At 52.2% G+C, this 24,862-nt stretch overlaps 1 protein-coding gene across 3 annotated transcripts; it reads left to right on the top strand.

Annotated features, from left to right (window-relative positions):
- The first annotated feature begins 126 nt into the window (after positions 1 to 126).
- USB1 (U6 snRNA biogenesis phosphodiesterase 1) lies at positions 127 to 13,719 on the top strand. Of its 3 annotated transcripts, none has more exons than XM_027620139.2 (7): positions 127 to 308; positions 1,164 to 1,330; positions 3,541 to 3,724; positions 9,156 to 9,209; positions 10,154 to 10,259; positions 11,496 to 11,579; positions 12,422 to 12,614. In XM_027620139.2, the coding sequence occupies exons 1-7, from the start codon at positions 205 to 207 to the stop codon at positions 12,428 to 12,430; spliced, it is 708 nt and encodes a 235-aa protein (XP_027475940.1). In that variant the 5' UTR covers positions 127 to 204; the 3' UTR covers positions 12,431 to 12,614. The 3 variants fall into 3 exon arrangements, with proteins under 3 accessions (XP_027475940.1, XP_027475939.1, XP_027475941.1); XM_027620138.2 differs by lacking the exon at positions 12,422 to 12,614 and adding an exon at positions 12,626 to 13,719 and having other exon boundaries at positions 128 to 308; XM_027620140.2 differs by lacking the exons at positions 127 to 308; positions 12,422 to 12,614 and adding exons at positions 346 to 502; positions 12,626 to 13,719.
- Positions 13,720 to 24,862: the final 11,143 nt, after the last annotated feature.

The raw sequence follows: 24,862 nt of genomic DNA, 5'->3' as shown, positions 1-24,862 counted from the left end.
AGGTAGCCGTCAAGGCGCTGCGAGGGGGCAGGCAGCGTGGTCTGGGTGTAGAGTCCCGCCCGAGTCCGGCGGGGCCCCGCCCCTCCAGGCCCCGCCCCGAGGCGGTGCTTCCTCGGGCCCCGCCCCCGGGAGGGCACTTCCGGCGTAGCCGAATTCCGGGTGCGATCGCTCGCGGCTACGGGCTGCTGTCGTGGAGGAGGCCCCATGAGTGCGGCGCCCCTGGTGGGCTACAGTAGCAGCGGCTCGGAGGATGAGGACGAGGCCGAGGCCGGGGCCCAGGCGCGGCCGGGGACTGGAGGCTGCCGGCGGTAAGGAGCGAGGAGATCTTTCTGGGGAGGCTGCTGGTCCGCGCGACACCCCGACGGAACCCGAGCGTCTGAAGGGAAAGGGGCGATGGTGCGGAGCGGCTCTCCAGGGAAGAAAGAGGGGTACAGCGGAAAAGGAGAGTCCGGAGGACAGCCCTGGACACAGCCCCAGAGTGCCCCCACCTGGCTAGGCCAAGGTTAGGAGGCAGGAAACGTGGGCTCGGGTCCCCCCTCCAGCGCTGGCCGCCGCCAGGATCTACTGGCGCGCACCACAGCACCACCCTAGGTCTGTTTCCACATATGGAGGGTGTTTTCATCCATCCAGTAAATGCTCATGGAGCACCCGCTCTGCGCCAGGCTGTGACACTCGGCAATGAACGAAACGGTCGAAGTCTGACTTAGTGGAGCTGCAGTTCTCAAGTGCCACCCCTGGTGCTTTGAAGAGTGCCTTTCAAGCAGTAGTATCTCTGTTGATCTCACAATAGCTCTGTCAGATAAAGTACACTTTACAGATGAGGAGACTGAGGCCCACAGAGTACACATGACTTGCTCAAGACCCCAAAGCTCGGAAGCACTTGTCCACTGTTCAGGGAATGTGACCTCTGAACAACACACTGCTGCCTGCCCAGTTGTTTCCCATGCTCCCAGCTAAAGTCAGCCTCCTGGGGCTGTGGGGAGACCCCAGTGAGACAGTACTGGGGAAAGAGCTTTGTGGTTATCTAAAAGCTGCTTCCAGCACCTGGTGGGAAATTGATGCGCACAGTCACCCTGGATAAGGGGTTATGACTTTTGCTGTAGGCACAGAGGTGGAGAATGCCAGGAGGCTAAGTGTGCTCATTTCCTTTTTCTCTCTTGCAGTACCCAGAGCCCCCTTCCCAGCCAGAGGTTGCCGGTACCCGACAGTGTGCTGCACATGTTCCTAGACACCGAGGAGGAGCCTGAGGATGACCGGGAAAAACACGGGGGCCGGGTGCGCACCTTCCCCCATGAGCGGGGCAACTGGGCCACCCACGTCTATGTGCCATGTGAGTAACGTGTAAAGGGCGAGTGACTGAGATTTGATAGGTGCCTCTTGATGGGAGGAAGCTGGCCCCAACCAGGAGGAACAAGCCAGAAACCTTGAAATGGATGGTAGGAGAGAGATGGACTTAGCAGAGAGAGAACAAGTTTCAAGAATTGGGGAGTTTTTCCTGTAAACCTGTTTTCAAAAAGTTTCGAATTCGTTGCCTGAAATATTTTTTTAATTAACCCTGGGTATAATGTTTTCCCACTCATGAGGTGACCAAGGGAGGGTCTAGGGCAGTGTCAAGGCCATCCCGGAGTGTGGCTGCAGCTGGCAGTTTATTCCTGAGAGGGCCCTGGGTGTGCTGGGGCAGGTCCCCCTCCCGCCCCTACCAGCCCCCATGAGTGAGTGGCAGGCAAAAAAATGCCCAGGCGCCGGAGTCAGACCTCACTTCACTACCCAGTGCTCTGGGCACCCTTTAGTAAGTTACTGGACTTCCCAGAGCTTCAGTATCCTTATCTCTAAAATGGGGATTATAGAAATCCATATATCCTAGGACTGTTGTGAAGATTAAATCAGATCATTTGTGTCAGGCTCTTAACACAATACACAGAGTAGGTGGTGGCTCTTAGTATTTTGTGTTCGATCAGGTCAACTCTTAGAGCCTCCATTTCCCCATCCACAGAATGAGAATGATTCTCTGTACTGCCTACTCACCAGGGCATTGGAACTAATTGACTAACAGACTGGGTGTGAGCAGACCGTTACCCATGCAGCTCCAGTCCCACATTTGGTTAAAAAAAAAGAAGAAGAATATGTGAACATACAGTGGTGGTCATTGTAGTGTTCTTCGTCTTTGTGAAAAATTAGGAGCATTCTAAACATTTATCAGGAGATTCTAAACATCTAATAGGTGACTGATAAAGGAAGTGCTGTTGGTGATTATGGATTACTGTGAACCTATGATCAGCTTGTCCTGTGCACTGAGAGGAAGCTATCCAACATGTAGCGTTACATGAAGAAAGTCAGTGGAAGGGACACCTGGGTGGCTCAGTCGGTTAAGCTTGTGCCTTCGACTCAGGTCATGATCCCAGGGTCCTGGGATCGAGCTCCACATGGGGCTCCCTGCTCCGCGGGGAGTCTGCTTCTCCCTCTGCCTGCCGCTCCCCCTGCTCATGCTCTCTCTCTGCCTCTGACCAATAAATAAATAAAATCTTTTAAAAAAAAAGAAAGAAAGAAAAAAGCCAGTGGAAGAACAGTTTGAATGGTACACTCTCATTTTTTCAACAAATAAAATGTATACACGAGGATATGCACTGAGAAGAGGCTAGGGAGATAGGCATCCATCTCTGACAGTCTTGAAAGTGGGGTGTATGCCCCCTGGGGGAGAGGTCAAGATGATCCATCCAGAAGAAAAGTATTAGAACTTCTTTATATATCCCTTTTTATCTCATCTTTTAATTTTCTTAAATTTTTTATTTTTTTTATTTTTTAGAGATAGAGGCACAGCGAGAGAGGGAACACAAGCAGGGGGAGTGGGAGAGGGAGAAGCAGGCTTCCTGCCGAGCAGGGAGCCCGATGTGGGGGCTCGATCCCAGGACCTGGGATCATGACCTGAGCTGAAGGCAGATGCTTAACGACTGAGCCTCCCAGGCGCCCCATCTCATCTTTTAAAAGTTTCTGTTCTTGGGGTGCCTGGCTGGCTCAGTCGAAAGGGCATGCGACTCTATCTCGGGGTGATGAGGTCGAGCCCCACATTGGGTGTGGAGATTACCAAAAAATAAATAGACTTTAAATAAATAAATAAATAAAATTTCCATTCTCGAGAGTGTACCTTTTACAATGGACATAATTTTGTAACATGTACATTTGTAACTTATAAATAAATACACGTTTGTTGCACATATGCGTGCAAGTTTGTTTGACTAATGGCCCAGGTGATCACAATAGTTTGGAGACTGCTCGATGCTCTAGGTGATAGGATTTTGGGGGGCCCTGCTTTCTCCTTGGCATATTTCCTTTTTTTACTTGAATTCTTTACAATGAGCATACGTGTGTTACTTCTATAACCACAAAATCATATATTAAAATAGATAGAGCTAGGCTGCTTTCAAAGTAATTTTCCCCCAAAATCCAGAGTAGTGAAGGCCTTTCTCGGCCTTCTGGGATTCTTCATTCAGCCACACGGCCCCGGCTAAGAGAATGGCCTGCCCTCTCTACTCTTCCCTCCAGATGAGACCGGGGAGGAATTCCTGGATCTGCTGGACATGCTGCTGCCCCACGCCCAGACCTATGTTCCCCGGCTGGTGCAGATGGAGGCATTCCACCTCAGCCTGTCCCAGAGCGTGGTGCTGCGGCATCACTGGATCCTCCCGTTCGTGCAGGCTCTGAAAGACCGCATGGCCACCTTCCCGCGGTGAGTGCCCGGCGCTTCCTCTGCCTCTCCCCTCGTTTCCTCCTCTTGGCTCCTCTTCCTGTCCTAAGCTACTGTGGGGGTATAGGTGTGGGGTGTGCTACCCCAGCCAGCAGGCCAGACCTGAGGGTTAGAACACTGAACATCTCCTGGAGCTGCCAGCCGTATACCCCATCTTGGGCGACTTTGGACAGGCCACAGAAGCTCTGGAAGCCTTGTGTCCTTACCTGCGGGCAGGTCATGGTAGCCGCCTCCAAGGGGACCTATGGAGAGTGAAATGAGGCAGGCCCCGGCTTGGCAAAGGATGGGAACTGGCCCCCACCTCTGGTTTAGTCTGCTAGCCTAGGACTTCTCCTTCCTCAACTTTGCATATCTCTTCTTTTTACCAGTGTGCCTTTCCTCCTACACTTGGCCAGGTCGAAGCCCTGCCCCTTCCTTGAGGCTCTCCAATTTGGCATCTCCCCCAGAGTTCCTCAGTCCTGGGGATCATCCCATGCTGGGGCAGTTTATACCCTCGTGCTCATTTTCATTCATATCCAGTCCTTGGCCCCTTTGGAGCCAAGCGCTCGCAGGCCCAGGAATGCAACTTCTCTCTGAATACCCCACGGGTCTTCTCCAGATGCTTTGCTGACTATAGGCATCAAATGGATGTTTGTTGAACAATTGAGAAGAGAGAGGGATCCTCTGAGTGTTAGTTCCAGAAGGAGCCCAAGAAGCCATTCAAGGTGGTGGTTTTATTTGCAAAGCCCTTGGTTCAAATGAAGTGTTACCCAAAAGCCTGGATGTGTAGATGTGTAGGAGAAAAACAGAAGTCTTCCAGAGCGCAAGCCCCACTCCCACAGTGCGGGAGGCCTCAGGCCCAAGATTTCCATAGATGCACTCTGCCCAGGTAGGGAACTGCCCATTCGGTTCAGCCCTTTCTGGGGGCCAGAAGAGGAAGGGACTTGCTCCAGTTCAGTCAGCCGGAGAAATCAGGACTATCTCCACCTCATTCAGTGCCCAGCCCACCCCACCACTCCCGTTTTTTTATCATTGCTACCAAATTGACTGAGCAATATGTATATTAGTCAGGACTCCCTTGGTCACAGATACCAGAGATCCAACCCAAAGTGGCTTAAACTGAGGGGGAATTCATAGGCTGGTATAACTAAAAAGTTCAGAAGTCACGCTGGCTTCCTGCATGAGTGGATTGGGGTGAACAGAAGATGGCACCTGACTCACCGTCTCTTAGCTCGGCACCTCTCTGTGTGGGCTTCCTTCTCACAAAGACAAAGAAGGCCACCGGCAACTTGGGGCTGCCAGTCCACCAGCCTAGGAAGCCAGCCCTCTTTTCTAATAGCTTCAGCAAAAGTCACAGGAACGACTTTGATTGGTCTGACTTGGCTGATGTGCTCTTTGTCTGTGAGTCCAGTTGGCAGAACCCTTTCCCCTTCTACGTGAGGATGTTTCAGTTGCCGGCTTCCAGCTCTGTTCTCTGGGTAAAGGTGGGATGTCAGCTGTGTCTGGGGCCACCTGACTTTGGTAAAAATGACTTATCATCGCACTGCATGCATCTGGGCGGCAAAGACCATGCGAGAACGAAACCTCTGGCGGTAAGCCATGGCGCTGGGCTCCTCAGCGTGCAGTGGTCCTTTGACTGGACAAGTCCCTTGCTGGGACCTCTGCAAACTTTGCCCACGGGCCATTGCTAGAGATAATGGTCCCTGGGGAGCCCAGATGTAGCTCATGCTCTTGCTCTCTGTGGGACCAGGAGCAGCGCCTAGATCACCAAGCTGGCTCCCCTTGATGTTCCGCTGCTAGTGCGTGTGTCTCCTCCCCTGTGTCCTGGAGAAAGCCGGACTAGGTGGCCTCTTTGGGTTTGTTTGGTTGAGCCTGTGACCAAGAGTGGGCAGCAGCACACCTTCGATTCTGTTGCTGCAACCGAGGGAATGCTGTGTTCTGATTGGCCAGGCCTGGGTCAGGTGTGCCCCCCCGAGGGGGGGGCAGCAGGGTAGAGACCCCTCCCCCAGCACAAAATGGGGGGAGCAGCCCTCCAATACAAGATTCCTGGGAGAAGGGGGGTTGGTTGGTGTCTTAGCCAGGGTTCTGTGAAGTCTCGAGTAGTGGCTACTTCCCGCTCACTAGGTCCGATCAACAGTGTCAACATCAATGTCATGAACCAATGTAGTGTCTTGTGTAAGCAAAAAGTGATGAGACCCTGCAAAATAAATGATGGCGTAGGGCTGGAGACGATCTACCCAAGAGGCAGGGCAGTGAAGGCGTGTTGCTGGCCTTGCCTGCTGAAAGCCCACTGACCCTGGGCCTCGTGGACGGGGCTGGAGAAAAATGAATTGCCAGGCCAGTAGCCACATTCCAGGAACCAGGGGCTGTGTTGATCTGCTTGAGCAATAAAACCACATCTAGAACACCAGCTGCAATTGGGGTCACCTCTTGGTTAAGCTTCTTCTAACCTGCCGCCATTCTCTTCCTGTCTAGTTCACTTCTGCGAACACCGCGACAATTAGCCAGTGCCCTAGGCCTGCCCGAGACTCTGCTGTCTGCCATGGTAACTACACCCGCCTCTCAGCTCGGGTGTTTCCAGCTCCCTCACTGGAGCCACCTGTTTGGTTTCAGGCAACTAACCCAGCAAACTGTGAGATCCCCTCCCTAACTCCTCGAGCTGTGGCATTCACGCTGGATCTCTACTTAGTGAGCCCATATCACGAAATTCGGCCTGATCCAACTCTACGATGCTTGCACCACACCTTTAAAATCTATCCCCACACACGTTCCGTGGATTTCTGCTCATGTAGATTAGAAAACTGAGGTAGTAGTTTGGAGCATGGCACATCTCCTCACGAGTCACACTTTGTACCTCACCTTAAGGGGTCTGCTGGGACTTTATAGGTCTAGAAGCAAAAGCGGGGAGCACGCCTGGGTGGCTCAGTCCGTTAAGCGTCTGTCTTGGGCTCAGGTCATGATCCTGGGGTCCTGGGCTCGAGTCCAGCATTGGGCTCTCTGTTCAGCCAGGAGCCTGCCTCTCCCTCTGCCTCTGCCCCTTCCCCCTGCTCCTGCGTGCACGTGCGCTCGCTCTCGCTCTCTCTATCAAATAAATAAAATCTTAAAAAAAAAGATTAAAGAAATAAAATAAAACAGCTTTTAAAGAAAAACAGAAGCAAAGACGGGTAATGGCGGTGGCTCCTGAGGAGACTCGCCATCCTCCTGCAGGGCAACTGCCTCAGTGCCAGGTGAATCCCCTCGAATGGAGGTGGAAAGGCCCAAACCACTGGGAAAGAAAGCTCATGAGCATTTAGGGGCTCAGGGCGCCAGCTTCATCAGGGCTTCCCACACGTCCCCCTCCCAAAGGATCCCAGTCTTTCCCAGGCAGTGTCCTTACTTGAACTGCAGCAGCCGCTCAACTAGTTCAACTTGTGTAATTCAGCGGATCACAGGATGCGGTTCTGCCTTGGAGTTTCTGCAGTTACAGCCCTGAGGCTGTGGGGCAGGAGGCTCTCCCTTAGGGCACATCTAGAGGTTCCTAGGTCCCTGATGCTGCTTGAGTTGGGAATTCGAATCCCTGAGCTCACCCTGTTCTTTTGCCACTTTGTCCAGCGACATTAAGAGCAGCCAACCAATGTCATTATATTCCATAGTTTCCCCCAAATTGTTTGAAAGTATCATACAGTACTTAGCTCCTTCTAATAAATGGTTGACTGAGATCATGCATTGCAGATATTGTACGCATCTCTATAATCAGTTCCCACGTGGACTACCAGCGCTCACTTTTACTACTAGAAACAGAGTCAGTAGTGTCTTTGAATCTAATCAGAGAGCCAGTTCCGGAAGCCTCCAGAACGGGTTCAGAAGACTCAATCTTAAAATCCTGGTTTAGAACCACTCTCAGTACCCAAATCTGTGTTGGGGTTCTCCAGAGAAACAGAACCAATAGGATAGAAATAGAGACAGAGGTAGAGATACACAGAGATTTATTATAGGAATTGGCTCACACAGTAATGAAAGTCGAGAAATCCTACAATCTGCCATCCTCAAGCTGGGGAACCAGGAAAGCCGGTGGTATCATTCAGTCTGAGTCCAAAAGCCTGAGAATGGGGGTGGGGGGGAGATGACTGATGGTGTAAGTCCCAATAGAGCCTAAAAGCCTAAGAACCAGGAAAGTCAACGTCCAGTGTCCAAGGGCAGGAGAAGATGAATGTGTCCGCTCAAGCAGAGAGTAGGAGTGCCAGTTTGCCCTTCCTCTGCCTCTGTTCTGTCCAGGCCCTCACTGGATTGAATGATGCCCACCCAAATTGGGGAGGGCCATTTGCTTTATGCCGTTCACCAATTCAAATGCCAATCTTTTCCAGAAACATCCTCACAAACACACCCAGAAATAATGTTTTACCAGCCCTTTGGGCATCCTTCAGCCCAGTCACGTTGACACATAAAATTAACCCTCACAGTTGGGCACAAACCTCCAATGTCCACTTCAGGATGTTTGTCAGGTCCCTTGCAGAACTCTGGGTAAACTTGACACTTGACCAAGCTCCTGCTGGTTCCGTCATCCCTTACATTTTCCCCAAAAGGGATGCATTAGGAGGCCGAAGACTGACAGGGAAGCCCAATTTGACTGAGTCTGAGCCCCAGGACAAGTGAGATTCTACCCAGCGTGCTGGGGTGTTGTGTTCCATCATGCGGAACCTTGGCCCGGAGGCCGTCAATGATCATTTCTTGCAGTGGGATTTGCCAAGTTGGTCCCTCTGAGATCTCCTAGTGTCTCAGAGAACACAAACCGGAACCAGCCAGAATGAAAGCAGTTACCTGACGACTGAACTTGATGGGCCCTGTGTAACTGATCTGAGAGATGGGTGGGTACATGGATGGGCAGGTGTTTCTGCCCCATTTCCACACCAACAGAAACCCCCTTCCCCTCATTAAAGCATCATAGGTGACAGCAAGGGCTTTGGAATCAGACAGACTGAGGTTAAGATTGTGGCTCACCAAATTCAACTTCACCTAACCTCAGCTTCCGTGTCTGTAAAATGGGCATAGTTAAAGTGTCTGCATCACAGAGTCACATGAGGATGCCCTCAGCTCAGGCCCTGGCACATGGGAAATGTTCATCTGTTATCACCTTGATGAAGAAGACTTTCTCAGTTCCCATCGGTAAAATTAAAATAGTCTCAAATTGTTCATTGGGATGAACTGCTATTAATAAAAATTTTGCTAGCATCTGAATGAAGCTATGTGTTACTGCAACTGGGTGATTATGTAAGGCCTTGTCCAGCTCTAATATTTTAGGGTTCAGTTATACCACCTGTATAATAGGGTAACAAAATGAAGTGTGCAGTGAGTTAACTGTATTTTCAAAATCTTTCTTTTTAATATAAACGTTTTTCAGATTTTTTTCCTCTTATTATTCTTCCTGAAACGTGGTCTTTCCTCTTCTAAATTCCAGATTCTTCTTTACCGCCAACCGGGTAAAGATTTATACCAATCAAGAGAAAACCAGGTGAGTCTCCCCATCTGCCCCCAGTTTGCTTCCAGAAGATTCTCTGGAGTAAAGACTGAAAGGGTGCTTTGCTTCCAGCCTTGCCTGCCCCATTTTTTTCTTTGTTTGTGTTCTAACCAACTCTATGACTACAAAAGCAGCTATTCCCAAATCTGAACCTTTCATTAAGAAAAATAACTAGAGGAACATGGGGGGAGGGGGGCAGAGATAGAGAAAAACATCTCAGTAAAATGAACAAAAGCCTGCCACTGGAAGAAAACATGGGCCCCTGCCCAGCTCCATCCCCACTTGAACATTTAGCTCATACCATCACCTCCGTGACCTCTCATTTCCACGCTGTCACACGCCTGCCCTTGATAGGTCCATCACTGGGCAGTCATGAGGCGCCAACGAGGCCAGCATGTTCCAGCAGTAGTGGAGTGGGTTGAAGCTGGGAGGTGAGGGATTAGAGACAGTGACAGTGGGCAAGTCATCTGATAAGTTTCACTGAGACCAGGAGGGTGTCTGGCTGAAGATGTGGGCTCACAGGAGGGTTTTTAAAGATGAGGGAGCGTGTTTGAGAGCTGAGGGGAGGGTGGCCGGTGCCCAGAAGCCACGTCCCCAAGAGAAACAGTCCAGACTCAGGAGTCATGCGACACTGGAGAGCAGGGCCGCAGAAGCTTGGGGGTTGTAGACACGTGGCAGGGGCACATGAAGAAGTTCCTCAAGGATCGTGAGCCCCCGGGGAAGGAGGAGAGATGTGTGGTTAGGACTGGGGAAGGAAGGTTTAGGGACAGAGGAAAGAGCCAGCTCAGAGGGCAGGCAAGCGAGGCAACCAGGAGAGGGGGGAGAACCAAGGCCCCCTGACCTGCTTCCTGTGTCCTGCCCTGCCCCCAGGGCAGATGGTTTAGGTTCTCAGGGGCTGCATCTCATGCTCACCTTGTCTCCACTTCTGCCTTCCCCAGGACCTTTGTCGGGCTCGAGGTCACCTCCGGGCACGCCCAGTTTCTGGACCTGGTCTCGGAGGTAGACAGAGTCATGGAGGAATTTGACCTCACCACTTTCTACCAGGTAACAAACAGCCTCTGCCTCTCCATTGGCCTGCCTGAAAGTGGAATCAAACCATCCTCGGAGGAGCCCTTGTTAGAGGCAAACTGAAGAGCCCTCCAGAGCTTGCCCCCGTGAAGTGTCCTGAAGGCCAGCCTTCGGAGGACACAGGCCTCCAGGAGAGAGGGGAGCGGAGGGGCCGTGGCAGAGTCAGGTTCAGCCCATCGGAAGTCCGACGCTTCATAGAAATCTCGTTTTATCTTCAATATGTACAAGATTTACCCATTCTGCTCCATATGGATCCATGTTCATCTCTTTTTTGAGAAGTAGTAGTTCTCCCAAATTTTTTTTAGTAAAATTGACACACCAAGAGGAGCGCTAGCTTTCCGAACCTTCCTGCACCTCACCCTGCCCCATGCCCTCCGGGGGTATTTGACTCCAAACTGAGTATCAGGTCCTTAAAGGGCCCTTGGTTTTGCTTGATATATTCTTTTAAAGCCTTGCTGAGGCATAGGAGTGTGAGTTTCAGTGGAGATTATTACTCATAATTTTAGACATTTTGGTTTTTGTTCATTTCATGTTAGAAAGTATGTCATTTATTGAAATGTTCTAGATCAGAAAATAGAGCTGGAGCCTGCGTTCTCATCCACGTCCCAGATTTAATGACTGTTAAGGGAAAGCCTCTGGAAGCAGGACTGTCTTAGTCAGCTGAGTCCACCATAACGAAATACCCTAGATGGAGTGCTTTAAACAGCAGATATTTCTTTTCTCACAATTCTGGAGCCTAGAAGTCCAAGATCAAGGTGCCATCATGGTCCGTTTTTGGCTCAGACTCACTGACTGTGTCCTCGTGGTGGAAAGAGAGGAAGCCAGCTTTCTGCCATCTCTGATACAGGCATGAATCCCATCATGAGGGCCCCCGCTTTGATAAACTCCTCTAACCCTAATTATCTCCCAGAGGCCCCATCTCCAAATACCACTGCATTGGGAGTTGAGGCTTCAACATAGGCATCTGGCAGGTGGGGAGGGGGGCAGGTTATGGACACAATTCAGTCCATAGCCGGGGCCAACCCAGAGCTATTTTATCTCTCTGCGGAGGGTGCCTGGGATCAACACTGATCAGCACTGAGAGTCTAGTCTCTCCTGGAGCAGGCCAGGGCTCCAGCAGGGATACCGCGACAAGGGTCACAGACCTCCTGTCACGTCTGGATGGGCCAAGGCATCCAGGTGACCGCCTGCCTCCCTGCTGTTCTTCCACAGGACCCTTCATTCCACGTCAGTCTGGCCTGGTGTGTGGGTGACGCGCGTCTCCCCCTAGAAGGGCGGTGCCTACGGGAACTACAGGTGAATTCGCGGCGGGAGCACAGAGGGTGCCCAACGCCAGGAGTGACGGGCCGCATGTTGGGGAGGGGAGGGGGAGGTTTGCCTGCAGGCCCTGAGGATTATGCGTGCAAACCAGAATCTGGGGGAGGAGCCCCCCATCGCCTGACCTTGCTACTCAAAGGGCAGGCCCATGGCCACAGCCCCGGGGAGCCTATTAGCAATCCAGACTCTTTGGTCCCAACCCAGACCTAAGAACTCAGAATTGCATTTTAACAAGATCTCTAGGGATTTGTGTGCACGGTAAAATTTGAGAAGCACTGCCCTACACCACTGATCTGAGAGCATGCTGTAGGCCTCTCCTGAAGTCCTAGCGCTCCGCCCAGAGGTTGAAAGTTCGGGTGCCCAGCAGGGCCCGGCAGGTGTGAAATGTGCCATGTGTAAGGCACATCCACCCCGTACCCTTCCCGCTCTGATAAGCAAATGAGATGGTTCACTTTCCCGTCAGTGCCTTCGGAGGAGCTGATACTCCTTCACCGCTGGGAGAGTTTCGAGTGGGGAATGTTGCCATGTAGGACTGTGGACCAAGTGTCGCTAGCACTTGTTTTTCAAGGGAGACCGGAAATCCAGATTTTTATGCGCAGTCTCTCATTTTCAAATGTTAGCACTAATGTGAATTTTTTTTAAACATGTTGCAAGCCAAGCAGAGTGTGTGCAGGAGGATAGAGCCCCTGGGCCATCAGTAAGCAGCCACTTCTGCTCTTGGCCTAATCATGCTATGGGGGCAAAGAGCCCTGGTTTTGGGCTCCAGCAGACCCGATCCCAGTTTTTTCAGGTTCTGAGTGTCCATTTCCTCCTCTGCACAGTTGGGATGATAGGACCCACCTCCCCAGATGGCAGAGCTGATGAGACAAGACACCTAAGCGCAGAGTCTAGGGCCTGCACGGCCCTCAGCCTCCCTGCACGGTGCCTAACTCCTGAAGGAGTTTAGTAGGCTGGGCTTGTTCGCAGTGCCCTCTGGGTCCCTGATTCCCCTAATGCGACTGTCCTTTCTCGGCTCGCGGTGGAAGAACATCGTGGATGAGTTTGAAGACCCCGAGATGGTGCTGCGCGCCCACGCCGAACAGGTCCGCTGCAAGTCTGGGAACAAGTTCTTCTCGATGCCTTTGCAGTGAGCACGAGAGACCCTCGGCCCTGGCCCCTCTGCAGGCCAGGCAGAGATGGAGAAGCCTGCCCCAAGCCCTGGGGAGGCTCTCAGCCTCCCAGCGCACTGGGAGGCCTGGTCTGCAACGCAGCCACTGCCCGTCCTCCCTGGGGGCTGGTTCAGGCTGGTTCGTGCCTGGCTGGTTTGGGTTGCAGGTCTGGCCCTGGGGTGTGTGGTCATTGTCAGGAATCACCAGTAGAGGGCAGCCTGGGCTTCCTAGTTCTAGATCTGTGGTCTGTGGTCATGCCACACACAAAAGAACGTCAGGGTCACCTCAGCGAGCCCACCCAGACTCAGCCAGCACCCCCACTGTAGCCCCGCCAACAAACTGCCCCTCCCCCACCCCCTCCTCCCATCAGCTGTTGGCATTTGGAGGCCGTTGGCCTCCATCAGGGCTCTTTAAACCCTCATGCCCTGGCTCTTCCCCACTCGCGCTGAACATTCGGTGTTTTAATGGGCCTGTCACCCTCCCTCCCTGAAGCACATCGCTTTTATTTATTTATTTTTGGTCTCCCCCTCCAGTGCCAGCAGAGGCCATCTCAGGGCCAAGGTGGAGAGTGCTTATTTGTGCCTCTGCCTCAGTTTTCTCCACCCCTGCCTCCCACTCACGCCCAGCCATGTGCCTGGGGAGCCGGGAGCAGATGTTTCATTTTGGCCTGGCCGGTGGCGGCTCTAAGCCAGCCCTCCAATGCTCTGTGACCTCTGGCTTCTCGTCGGCTTTCCCAAAGAGGCGGAGCGGCAAGGCCTTCCCCGCGCTTCTCTCTCCGCCACCTCCAGCCGCCTGCAGCGGGCATTCTGAGGGGGGCTCGGAGAACAGGTCAGGGGGTGCCCAGGGCTTTTATTTTCCATCAGGCCTTCACCAGAGCAAAAGACCAGTCCCCTCCAGTTGTCATCTGCATCTCTGGTGACAGAGAAAGATATTTTTATGTGACAGGTTTCAATTACGTTCAAATAAAAATTGCGGTTTTAATTTTGGATTTTGTTTGGGACTGCTGTTCAGCTAGGTGACAAGACGACTGTCCTCTGCCTGCACCTTCTCCCACGTACCTCACAGTGGGGGGGGGGGGACTCTTGGGAGTCCCCGTTATGTTTCTGAGGCCGTGAGCGGCATTAATGGTGCCTCAGTAAAATGACGGTGGGGTCACCGGCCTGCCAGGCCTGCACCCCAGACAAGTGGCACAGACCATATCTAGCCCAGGGCAGGGCCTATGGCAGGGGGTGGGGGGGAACCCCGACTCCTCATCGGTGTAAGCACAGACATTCAGACCTGACACTGCTATAACACGTCCAGAGTACTTTCTAGAACCATCTCATCTGTCCTCCCAGTAACTCCCCCCAAAAAAGTAAACCAAGGAGGAATGAGTATTCCACTTATGCAGAAGAACAGCTTAAATGCCTTCTCTCTCTGGTCCACCCTGACCTCAGTCCTGCCCTGGGGCTCCTGGTCAGGACAGCTGTCCCCCACCTCACCCCAGGCCTGAGGAAAGGGGGCCCGTCGCTCTGACTCCCCCTCTGCTTCCCGCACCTCTGCGCTCTCTGAGGCAAGCTCCCAGTCACCGCCCAAAGACACAGGAAATCACGTTCCGTACCTGGTTCCCCAGCCCCACTGCACTCATCTGCTGATTCAACTCCAACCGGGCAGTCAGCGGTGCCTATGGATTTTGAGGTCACGCTGGAAAGGGAGAGGAAGCCTGTCCTCCTTCCTGGCATGCAAGGAACACAGCAAATGTGCCGTGCAGCCAGCACTGAGGGCCACCAGCTCTGTCAGGATGTTTGGGGGCAGGGGCGGGGGGGGGGCAGGGCGTGCAGAGAAGGATCTCCATCCCCAACGCAAGAAAACGTCACCCAGTCTCCTGCAGGTTCCAACCTCAGCAGGGAAGCCAGCCCCCACCAAGGCCCGCTCTGTCGGCCCAGACCACCTGATTTTCCTCATCAGGGGCACTGGCTCTCCCCGGGAGGGCAGCACCACCATGAACAGACCCAGGTGGAGCGACCGGGCCAGTCCCAGCAGAGTCTGGATGGAATTACAGTGCGGCAACGCAGGAGGCTGGGGGGGGGGGGGGGCTGGCGGGAGCCCAGACCCTGAGTGTGCAGCCAGAGCCGGGCTGCCCGCTCCCCAGCGCTCTGCCGACAGAGCAGAAGCCGCTGGGGCTCTTCCATAAGAGGAGATGTGATCGGAAGGCAGAAGACAAGCCCAGCGCAGGCCGGGGTCCCACCCCTTGGCAGGCTTGGCTCGGAAGAGAAAGATGCTCCTGATGGGGATTTTATCACACCAAAGAGAGCACAAAATCCACACATGTGGCCCGGGTGTCCTCAGATGTTCCCTGCAGGGCAGGGAAGTGATCTTCGAGGCCGCCTTGGCCCCTTTCCACCTGGCACTCTTGACTCTCTGCACGCCTCTCCAGACCACCCCAGCTTTGTTTCCAAGGAAGAGGGACATTACCTCGGCTTGTTTGTTTATTCCTTATCTTGGTACGGGAGCCTGAGGGGCCCATGGGAGTGGGGTGGGTGGGTGGGTGGCAGCCAAGGATGGGGGTGGGGGCCCTGGGCCTAGGTCCAACCCACAGCACCTGGCTTTTATGAGGGACCTCGGCGCCTACCTGAGCCAGAACCCCCCTTTTACCAATGAAGAGGCAAACCCAAAGAGGGCAAACAACTTGCTCCAGATTGTCCAGTAAGTCAGTGCTGAGGCAGGCCCCCTCCCCCTCTCCAGGCCTGACTTCTAATCCCCACCTGTTTGTACAACCCCTGACAACACCTCAGGGACTCAGAGCAAAGCTGGGCTATGAAACCACGCATCTGTGCTTTGATTCAAAAAGGCTCCAAGAAAACAAGAGGGGCGGGGTACGGGTGGGGGTTCTAGATGAAATGATATTAGCGAAACTGGGTAAGGTTTAATGCAGGGTGACTGAAGGCTAGGGCCCACAGCGGCTGTCCTGCCAGTACCCTCAGGCCTTGGGTGCTGGCCAGACCCCGCAGAGCCACACACTCCCATGATGGATGGGTGTACAAACCCACCTAGGAGCCCAGAGTTGCCTGCAGGGGCCCAAACCCAAATACTGGGAGCTTCAAGTTCAGGTCACAAGGGATGCCTCCTCTTTTAAGTAGGATTTGCCCCAGAACAGGAACCTCTAACAGACAGAAAATAATTACCAAGCTGACCACAGGCCTCTAAGAGCATTACTCATGGTTCTTGGGTCCCTCTCTTGACTAGAAACCTCCTAGAATCAAACTCTTCTTTTTATTTTTTTTAAGATTTTTTTTTTTTAAAGTAATCTCTACACCCAACGTGGGGCTTGAACTAACAACCCTGAGTCCCAGGCTCTACGGACTGAGCCAGCCAGGCACCCCTCAAATCCTTCTTTTTAAATTGACCAATTGGCGATAAATACCGTGAAATACTGCAGGGTGTTCAGTTAAGCCAAGACGAGCCTGTTGTCCATTTCTGACACCCACTATACATTTCAGAGTAAAAACTTTAGAAGTCTACCCTGCTTATTACAGTGAGCACCAGTGAATGTATAGAATTGTTGAATCACTGTGCCGTACACCTGAAGCTAATATAACACTGTGTTGTCAACTATACTTCCATTTTTAAAAAAAATTTAGAAATCCATTTCTCAAATGAGGGGTCCCACAGAAAAGGTAGTGGAAATGGATAAAATTGTCCCCACCTTTTCCCTGAAGAACTGAGGCCCCTCTGCATACTTGCTGCTAGAATCTAGTTTTAGCAAGAAACCTACTAAATCCGTTTAGTGAGAAATCCCCACCCCTGATAAATCTGATCAAACTCCCCATCCCCACTACCCCCAGGTGATACCCAATCACCCTGGCCTGCCTCCCCCACCCCACCCCCTAGCCGCCTCCTTGGCTACAAATTCCCCCTTGCTCTGGTTGTATTGGGGATTGAGCCCAGGTCTCTACTGGAGTCTCTTTCCCTATTGCAATAGTTTGTGTGGGTTTGGGGGGGTTTTTTGTTTTGTTTTTTGGTGGGTTTTTTGTTTGTTTGTTTTTGGTAAAATCTATCCTCACTGCTTTAACTTCCCTCCGACTCTGTTTCTCCTTAATGGTTTTTGGTGCTGTGACCCAGAGCTGAACCGGAACCACCATCGGACTCACAGACATGACAACCAGGCTTCGCGGTGTCCACCTAGACCTTCTGTCTCCAGTCTCTTTGCTGGGGCTTGAGTATCCAATGATGAATCCGACTCCAGAGCCCATTGCTCTGAATAAACGTCCCCTGAAACACAGTGAGGATTTCAATTCTTAGGATTCTGGGTATACTCTAGAAGCTGGGTCGAGCCCTAAGCAAGCAGCTGTTTTTAAGAAGCTGTGTTAGAGTCCTGGGTAAACAGAGGCTAGGTGAGTCCTACGCTTTTCTGATTCAAAGAGGCTAGTCTCTGTAAGGAACAGAGGCTGGGTTAGAGTCCCAGATATTTCTGTTCATAAGTATAAAGGTACCGTTAGTCAAGAACATGGGAGCTTTTCAACCCACTGAAAGCTCTCCTCAAACTCCTGCTGACAATATCCTTCTAAGGCCAAATGCTGTCCACTTTCTTTCTCATTAGCAAAACTTTACTAAAAACTCTCTTTACAGTGGGCCCTCTGGGGGGCTCTTGGGATATGCCCAAATTAGTCCACCTAAGGGGAGCCCTCGGGCCAAAAGGAACAAAATTCTCTGATGCACAATGCTCTGCTTAGTTCACTCGGTATGAAGAAACCAAAAAGCAACTAAATGATTCAAACCTCATTCAAACTATAGAAGTTCTTCAACAATGTCTTCAGAGAAACTGTTCTGACTCAGTAAACCCCCTAGAACCCGTCATAGCGCCCCGATTTCCCCTTGCAGTTCTCCTTCATATCCATCCCTCTCTCCCAAAATGTCCTTCACCAACACCATGCCCAGCCCCTCAACTCCCTGCAACTGGAAGGTGCACCAGACCCCCATCTCTTGCAGATGAAGCCCAGGGTGAGACCCCCCTACCCGTTCTCAAGCCAGGCTGACAGAAGAAACGCCATTTAAACCTTGGTCTCAGTCAGAATTAACACGTCACCATCGAGGACTTTCCTGACTCCTGAAAGAAAAGGAAAAGATTCACTAGATACTCTAGGATTGTTCTGGGAGCATGCTCTCCAGATTCCCTGATTTAGATCAACTTCTCCACCTATGGTTTGGCCTTGGGGATGCGTCCCTTCGGTTTGGAAAGGTCAAAGGAACACCATACCTGAAGACCCTCAAGGGTACCAGACGATGTCTAACTCCCATTAGAAAAGGAGGGATATAAGGAAAAAAAGAAAAATGACTAGAAGCCATTCTTTAGGTCTCTCTCACCAAAATTGACTGGTCATGGATTCAAAATTAAAAACAAAGATGAAATGTGTCTAATGATCACCGTCAATTAGAGACAACAGGAAGGAGCTCTCGGGGCTGGAACTGACCTTCCAAACAGCCGCAGCTCTGGCCACAAGCTTTGGAAATGGTCTCAGAGCAGAGCTCCCTGACACATTCCAGAGAAATAATATTAACTGGCACAACACAGACATGTCTAAGCGCCAGACATTAGCCCAGCGTTACAAAGATGGTATTTCAAAACCATTGGGAATAAAGAATGCAAGCTCATGGCATTGCAATTAAAACAGCTAGGAGGACCTGAGAATTTTCATCTATGGCAAATTCCAAAATCACCGTCTTCCATCAATCGAGACACTTGCTGAAATTGAAGAAAGAAGGATGTTGGGCCTGGGAGTGCCAGGCCTCAAGAGGAGGGAAAAAACCCGAGTCCCGTCCTCACCAGAAAATTCTTGACTCTCCTCCTAGGAAGTAAGAGTCCAGTGCCCTCAACTGCCACCAAAGTCACAAGGGGGAAATAACCATACACGTTTCAAGGGCACCCCACCACGCTTCTCACTGACTCCAGGGCAATGTGTCCTACCCTTAACCCCACCTTGTTACCCGGCCCCCTTCCTCGAATCACCAAACTTTACCAGTGGTGAGTTTTGATAATTTACTTCATGATCTACCTGCCTCTGTCTCCACCCCTTAATATTTCCATGGGGCCTCCTGAAGCTCAGTGCAACTTCCTTGCCAGTTCTGCTGATCCAGAAGCCTGTTTGGAAGGAATCTTCCCATGAGTAGGAGATAAAAGTTTATCAAGCCCTGGAAAGTCTCCTTCTACAGGTCCCTGACTCCTCCCCTCCACATCTACCTCCCCTAACACTCTGACTTCCCTGGGGTCCTCTGCCCCCTTCAATTAACACCTTCCTCACTGAATATTTAAATCACCTATTAGGATTCTCTCTTCTTTTTTTTTTTTTAAGATTTTATTTATTCATTTGAGACACAGAGATAGAGAGAGAGAGAAAGCATGAGCAGGGAGAGAGGCAGAGGGAGACGCAGGCTCCTCACTAAGCCAGGAGCCCGATGTGGGGCTCGATCCCAGGACTCTGGGATCATGACCTGAGCCGAAGGCAGACGCTTAACCATCTGAGCCACCCAGGCGTCCCAGGATTCTCTCTTCTTTACGGACCAAAAAACCTGACTAATATGGACGCACAGAGATACAGAACCCCTTAAGGTATAAATAGATGTTTCCATGTGCCTCCCCAGGATTTCTCAGGATCATTTAAAGTCAGAAGGACTGGAGGGGCCCCACCCGATAATCCAAGATTTATTAGACAAAAAACTTCTAATCCCCACTTCTAATCTATGCAATACTCCCATTTTGGCCATTAAAAAAACCAAACGGGCAAAAACATCAGCCCAAGATCTGAGAATCTCTTAACAAAATTATTAAATCCATACTTGCCTTGGCACCTAATCCTAACACTATCTTGTCTGCCACTCCTTCGAACCCCAGTACCTCCCAGTCCTCCACTTGTGTTTCACCTTGTGTAGAATTCCCCTTCATAAGGAATCCCAATACGTGTTCTGCTCACCTGGGATAGCCACCAACACGCCTGCACCGCGGTGCCCCCAGGCTCCACTGAGGCACTTCCCACACACCTTAAATGTCAGTTTGAGGGGCTTAAAATTCCCAGGAGACTCCACCTTAATCCGATGCGTAGATGACCTTCTTCTATGTTCTGACAGTTATGGCAACTCCTCTTGGACACGGACTACCTTCCTAAGGCTTTTTAGAAAGAAAGGGCCACAAAGTGGCTGAAGACAAAATTCAGCTAAGCTGTGTGTCTGATATCTGGGTCACTGTACTTCGGCTGCATGTAAAACTATCTTCACAGACCAAGGCTCCCCTGTTTGACATTTTCCCCTCCCTGAAAGAAGAGGACAACAGATAGGCATTTGGGGTCTTGGAGGATATTGTAGGATGTGGCTAGACCTACATTCTCCTGATTGCCTCACCCCTCTGTGCCATGACTAAGGAGGCCTCCCCAGATGCGGGAATCTGGGGTCCCCTATCCAAAGATGCTTTTGAGAACCTTAAGGGCTCTCTCTCCACTTTCACTTCCCACACTTACACTGACCAGTTACTCCCTGCCTTTTTCTTTGTGCATGAACACAAGGGTCATGCCCTCAGAAGCTTATTGGTCACCAAAGATCTCAGCCCCGTGGCTAAGGCATAATCCCCCTTGCCCATGAGCCATGGCTACAACCACCAAACTTGTCCCAGCTGCCTCTGATTTAGCATTAGGTCATCTGCTGTACAGACCCTATTGCTTAATGGAAACACATAGTACTTTTCTGCATCTTGACTTACCTCTCATGAATCTTACTACTGTCCCCCCTCACATCGCTATATGTCACTGTCAAAACCCTGTCACCTTGCTTCCCTTACCCACTAATGGGATGCCCCACCATGGTGTCCCTAACACTAGTCCACGATCCTGTCTTAGGCTAGATTCATCAGAACCGCCCCATACACACTGACCTCACTCTTCATGTCAATGGCTCCAACCTCTGAAAGGAGGATGGGGCCTTCCAGGATGGATACGCCACCACTGATCAACACAAACCTCTAGAATATTGAGCCCTGCCAAATGTCAAATCAGCCCTGGTTGCTGAGTTAATTGCTCTTATTCGGGCTTCCGGTAAGAGCAGAAGGAATAAAGGTTAACATGTGTACTGAAGCTGCTACACCTTTGGGGTAGAACGTGACTTGGGCACGTAAAACAGAGAGGATTCTGACAGCAGCCAGTCCCCCCAGTCAAAAACAGACCCCAAACCGCAGAACTTCTAGAGGCACTGTTATTATCCCCGTAGACTACGATGGTAAAAACTGAGGGACACGGCACAACAAATTCAGACGTGACCTAAAGAAACAGACCGACTGGTAAGTACGCTACATCAGCAGACTCCTCCCTGCCCACCCCAGAAATCCAAGGGTTTCCAAGCCTTGGGACTACACCCTTGCATCCCGCTTTCAGGGCCTAGACCCCTGGTGGGATTATTCACCTGCCCCTGAGAGAGCACTATTTTAGGACGACTCCTCAGGCAATCATAAAAGAAATCCACATGGCGCAAATGGTAGCTTCAGACTCGGGAAGAAATGGATGGGGAAAGCTGGATGTTTAAGCCATTCAGATAGACTTTGGAAACAGCCAGATGGCTGCTCCACAGTCCCCAAGTTCATCTCTAGAGTGTGGGGCTTATTCAACACCACTCTCACGGAAAAGGACAAAGTGCAGGATATAGGAGACAAACGGTAGTTTGGACTCTTTGGCTTTTATTTGGACCAAGCGGTCGCCCCTTGCCTCAACGGCCAGAAACAGAAGCCTGGAAAAACCATAAAGGTGCAGCAAGGAAGGGAAGCGGCTCGCCCTCCACCGTGTCAACCCAGATACTTACCCCTTGCGAGAAAACCCCGCACCTATTCCAGTCCATCCTCACAAGGGTCTCGTCTTTTCCATTGTAATTTTACCACAGGCCCTTTTCCAAGAATGAGCATTTATCATCACACTTACCTAACCAGCACTAAATCCAACATAAAAGCCCCAAGCCACGACAGGGTTCCCTGGAGATCCCTCATGGGAATGAAAATGTCCCCACGGCACCTCCTACCTGGTTTCTCAGACCCAGCCCAACCCCATAGAAACCACCTCCAGACACAGCTTCTCCCCCATCCTCAAAATTAGCATTCTCTGGTTATCCTCAGCCACCAGATGGTTATTTTTATGACCCCTGGCTAATTCCTGATGGTTCTGACTTTGTCTGGGGAACCCACGCTTCTTGGTTGTCCCCTGCCAACCAGACCAGCTCTTGCTACCTCGTCAATCTTACCAAATCTTTTCATCTTACTCTGTTTCCTGCAATCTTCTTGCATTCTTAAATTCTCTCTAAAACAACCACCCCCTCCCTCAGGGTCACCTCGCTCTCACTACAAGAACAAGAGGTATCCATGACATCCCAGATCCTCCAAATGGTGATCTCCGTTCCTGGGAAGGCGAGGTAGAAAAAACAGCCACAAAACTGGGCCTGCATTCCATCCAGGATCTCTCGACTTTTGGGGGAAAAGTTTGCCACTTTTTTGGGTACCATCCCTAGGAATTTATCACCTGGCTCAAGAAGTTAGATTCCACAACAGAATCATCTACTCATTGCTGAAGCCATTCACCTTGTCCCTAGATAATATCACCGTGGGCCTCGAGTCAGTGACCGGCCAACTACAAGAAACCCAGCGAGCCATTCTCCATATGACCCTGATTACAGAAGGGGGCACTTGCCCAGTGGTCAGAAGTAACTAGTGCATCTTCAACTCCAACAATCTACCAGACATCTTTGCCATAACCAGGAAGGTTCGAGAGGTGAATGAAGAAAACCTTTCACTGCCATTCTAACTCACACCAAGGAAGGATAACAGGTCCTGAGACTTTTGGTAGATCTCTGAAGGTCTGTGAAGTTGGGTACACATATTGATTCCGTCTCTAGCGTCCATCTACTTTTCTTCAAGGTATTCCTCTCATTAAAGGTCCTGTGTGTCGTACAGAACAGCAATTATCTATTGTCACCAACCACATAAGGAATAGACTTACGTTGTTCAGAGGAAAGAAGAATTTCTTTTCTTCACTTGAGCAAGGGGGGAGACTGACAAAGATTCTTTGCTTGACCAAACTTTAGTCAGGATCCCCCTGAACCTTCTCCCCAAGGAGGCCCTTCTATGTACTTCCTTCTAGAATCCAGTTCAGCAAGAATCCTGCTAAATCAGTTTACTCAGAATTTCCCACCCTGAGATCTTATCACGTTAGGCATCCCTACAACCCCCAACCCCCACAGGTGATATCTGATCTCCCTGGTCTACCTTCAGCCAGAAGCCCCCCATCCCCACCCCGCTCCCCACCTCCCACTCCACTTGCTTCTTGGCTATAAATCCCCCCTGTTCAGGTCGTATTTGGAACTGGGTCCAGTTCTATAGTGGAATCTGTCTTCACCTACTGCAACAGCCTAACCTGTTTTCTTTCGCAGTGGTCTTTTTCCTTACCTGCCAGGTCTCTGAACATGCCATTTCCAAGCTCAGCCGGATCTCTGGCGATTTCCAGGAGGTGAGGCGGGCTTGTCCACCGCAGGGCTTACTCTAGAGAAACCTGCCCTCAGGTAGGGAAAGTTCCCATTCCCAGTGCTGGGAAGTGGCAGAGGAGAGGAAAGGTCTCCACCCTCCTGTCCTCCCCACCGGGTCTTCACCTCACAACCCTGGGGCCCAGTCGGTGGGGCCAGGACCGCTATCCATCTGGATTCACAGCCTCTGCGGACTTTAGACCGGGCCCCCGCCACCCCAGGCCGTCCGCATCCACGCAGACGGATCTTAAGCTGCTCCTGCAATAGGATCAAATCTAGCACTTTCAGCTCAGCTCTGTGGAAGTTTTGCCCACTGGCCCATCACTTTGTGGAACCACACTGTTACATTTCACTTGCACAAAACAATGTCCTCTGCTTGGACAAAGTGTCGAGACAGCAGAAGCATACCTGATCCTCAGCAGCCCTTTGCCCCACATTCCAGATAAGGACATGGAGGCGGCAGGTAAGTGGCAAAAAGTGCAACTGCCTCCCTCTGAAACCTGTGCTCTTGTCCGTGCAAGGTGCCCAACCTGACTGGGCAACTGAGGAGGGTCACTCAAGGACCAGTGACATCCTGAGGCTTTTTGAAAAAGCCCCCGGGGCCAACAAGCCGCTAGATTTTTATCTTTTTTCCCCCCTAAGACAGGACACTTGGGTCCCTCTTCCCTCAGCCTCCCTTCCTGCCCTCCACTGCCTTAGTATCCCTACACACCCGCCAGGTGGGAGAAAGAAGAGTCTTTCTTCCTCCTTGCTCCCTCCCTCTCTCTAGGGGGTTGCTAGGAAGGGGGGGTGTCAAACCCGCTCTCCACAAGCACCGAGGGAGTGACGGGGGCGAGCTGGCAAGGACTCCCTCCTTCTGGGAAGAGTAAAAGGGCCGCTCAGTCGGAATGCACCGCCGGCACCTGCTACCGAGAAGCCCTCCAGCTGAGGTACCGCCGCTGGCCCCCGCCCGGGCCGGCGCGCGGAGCGAGCACTGGCCCTTTAAGAGCGGCGCGCGGGGAGGAGGGCTGGGAGCGCCCCGAGCTGCGCCGAACTCGCGGGGGACGTCGGGCGCCGGCTCCCTGGCTCGCTCACTCGCTCCGACCGGCTCCCTGCGCCTCCTCCCGGGACTGCGCGGGGACCCGGGCCCGGCCGGGCGCGGGGCGAGCAGAGTCCCCGGGCGGGAGGCGCGCGCTCTGGGCAGCACCCGGCCCCGGGCATGGACAGAGGGAGCTGGGCGCGCAGGGGGCGCCGCGGGACCGGGCGGCCGGAGCGCTGAGCCAGACAAAGGCTCAGGAGTTGCGCTAGCTTTCGGGAGCCGGGCCCCGGGCGCCGAGGCTGCGGGACTCCGCGGCGGGCGGCTCCGGCCGGCCACCTCCCCCCGTGGGCCGGCTCCGCGCGCCCGGACCTGCCCTGCCGGCTCCTCCTCGGGCGTGGGAATTTGCCGAGGGGACCTAAGCGGTTCCGGCGGGGACAAGGACCGAGAGGTCTGCCGCGCGCCCGCCCGGCGGGGAGCCAGGGAGCGTCGCAAGTTTCCGAGCCGCGTGCGGGGCCCCGGCGCCGGCCAGCGGGCGAGCCCTGCGTGCAGCGCGCCCGGCCGGGCTAGGCGCCGAGAGC

Source organism: Zalophus californianus, chromosome 17 (genome assembly GCF_009762305.2).
Source record: "Zalophus californianus isolate mZalCal1 chromosome 17, mZalCal1.pri.v2, whole genome shotgun sequence".
Taxonomy (NCBI): Eukaryota; Metazoa; Chordata; class Mammalia; order Carnivora; family Otariidae; genus Zalophus; species Zalophus californianus.
The sequence above is the reverse complement of the archived record's forward strand: the minus strand, read 5'-3'. Positions and strand labels throughout refer to the sequence as shown.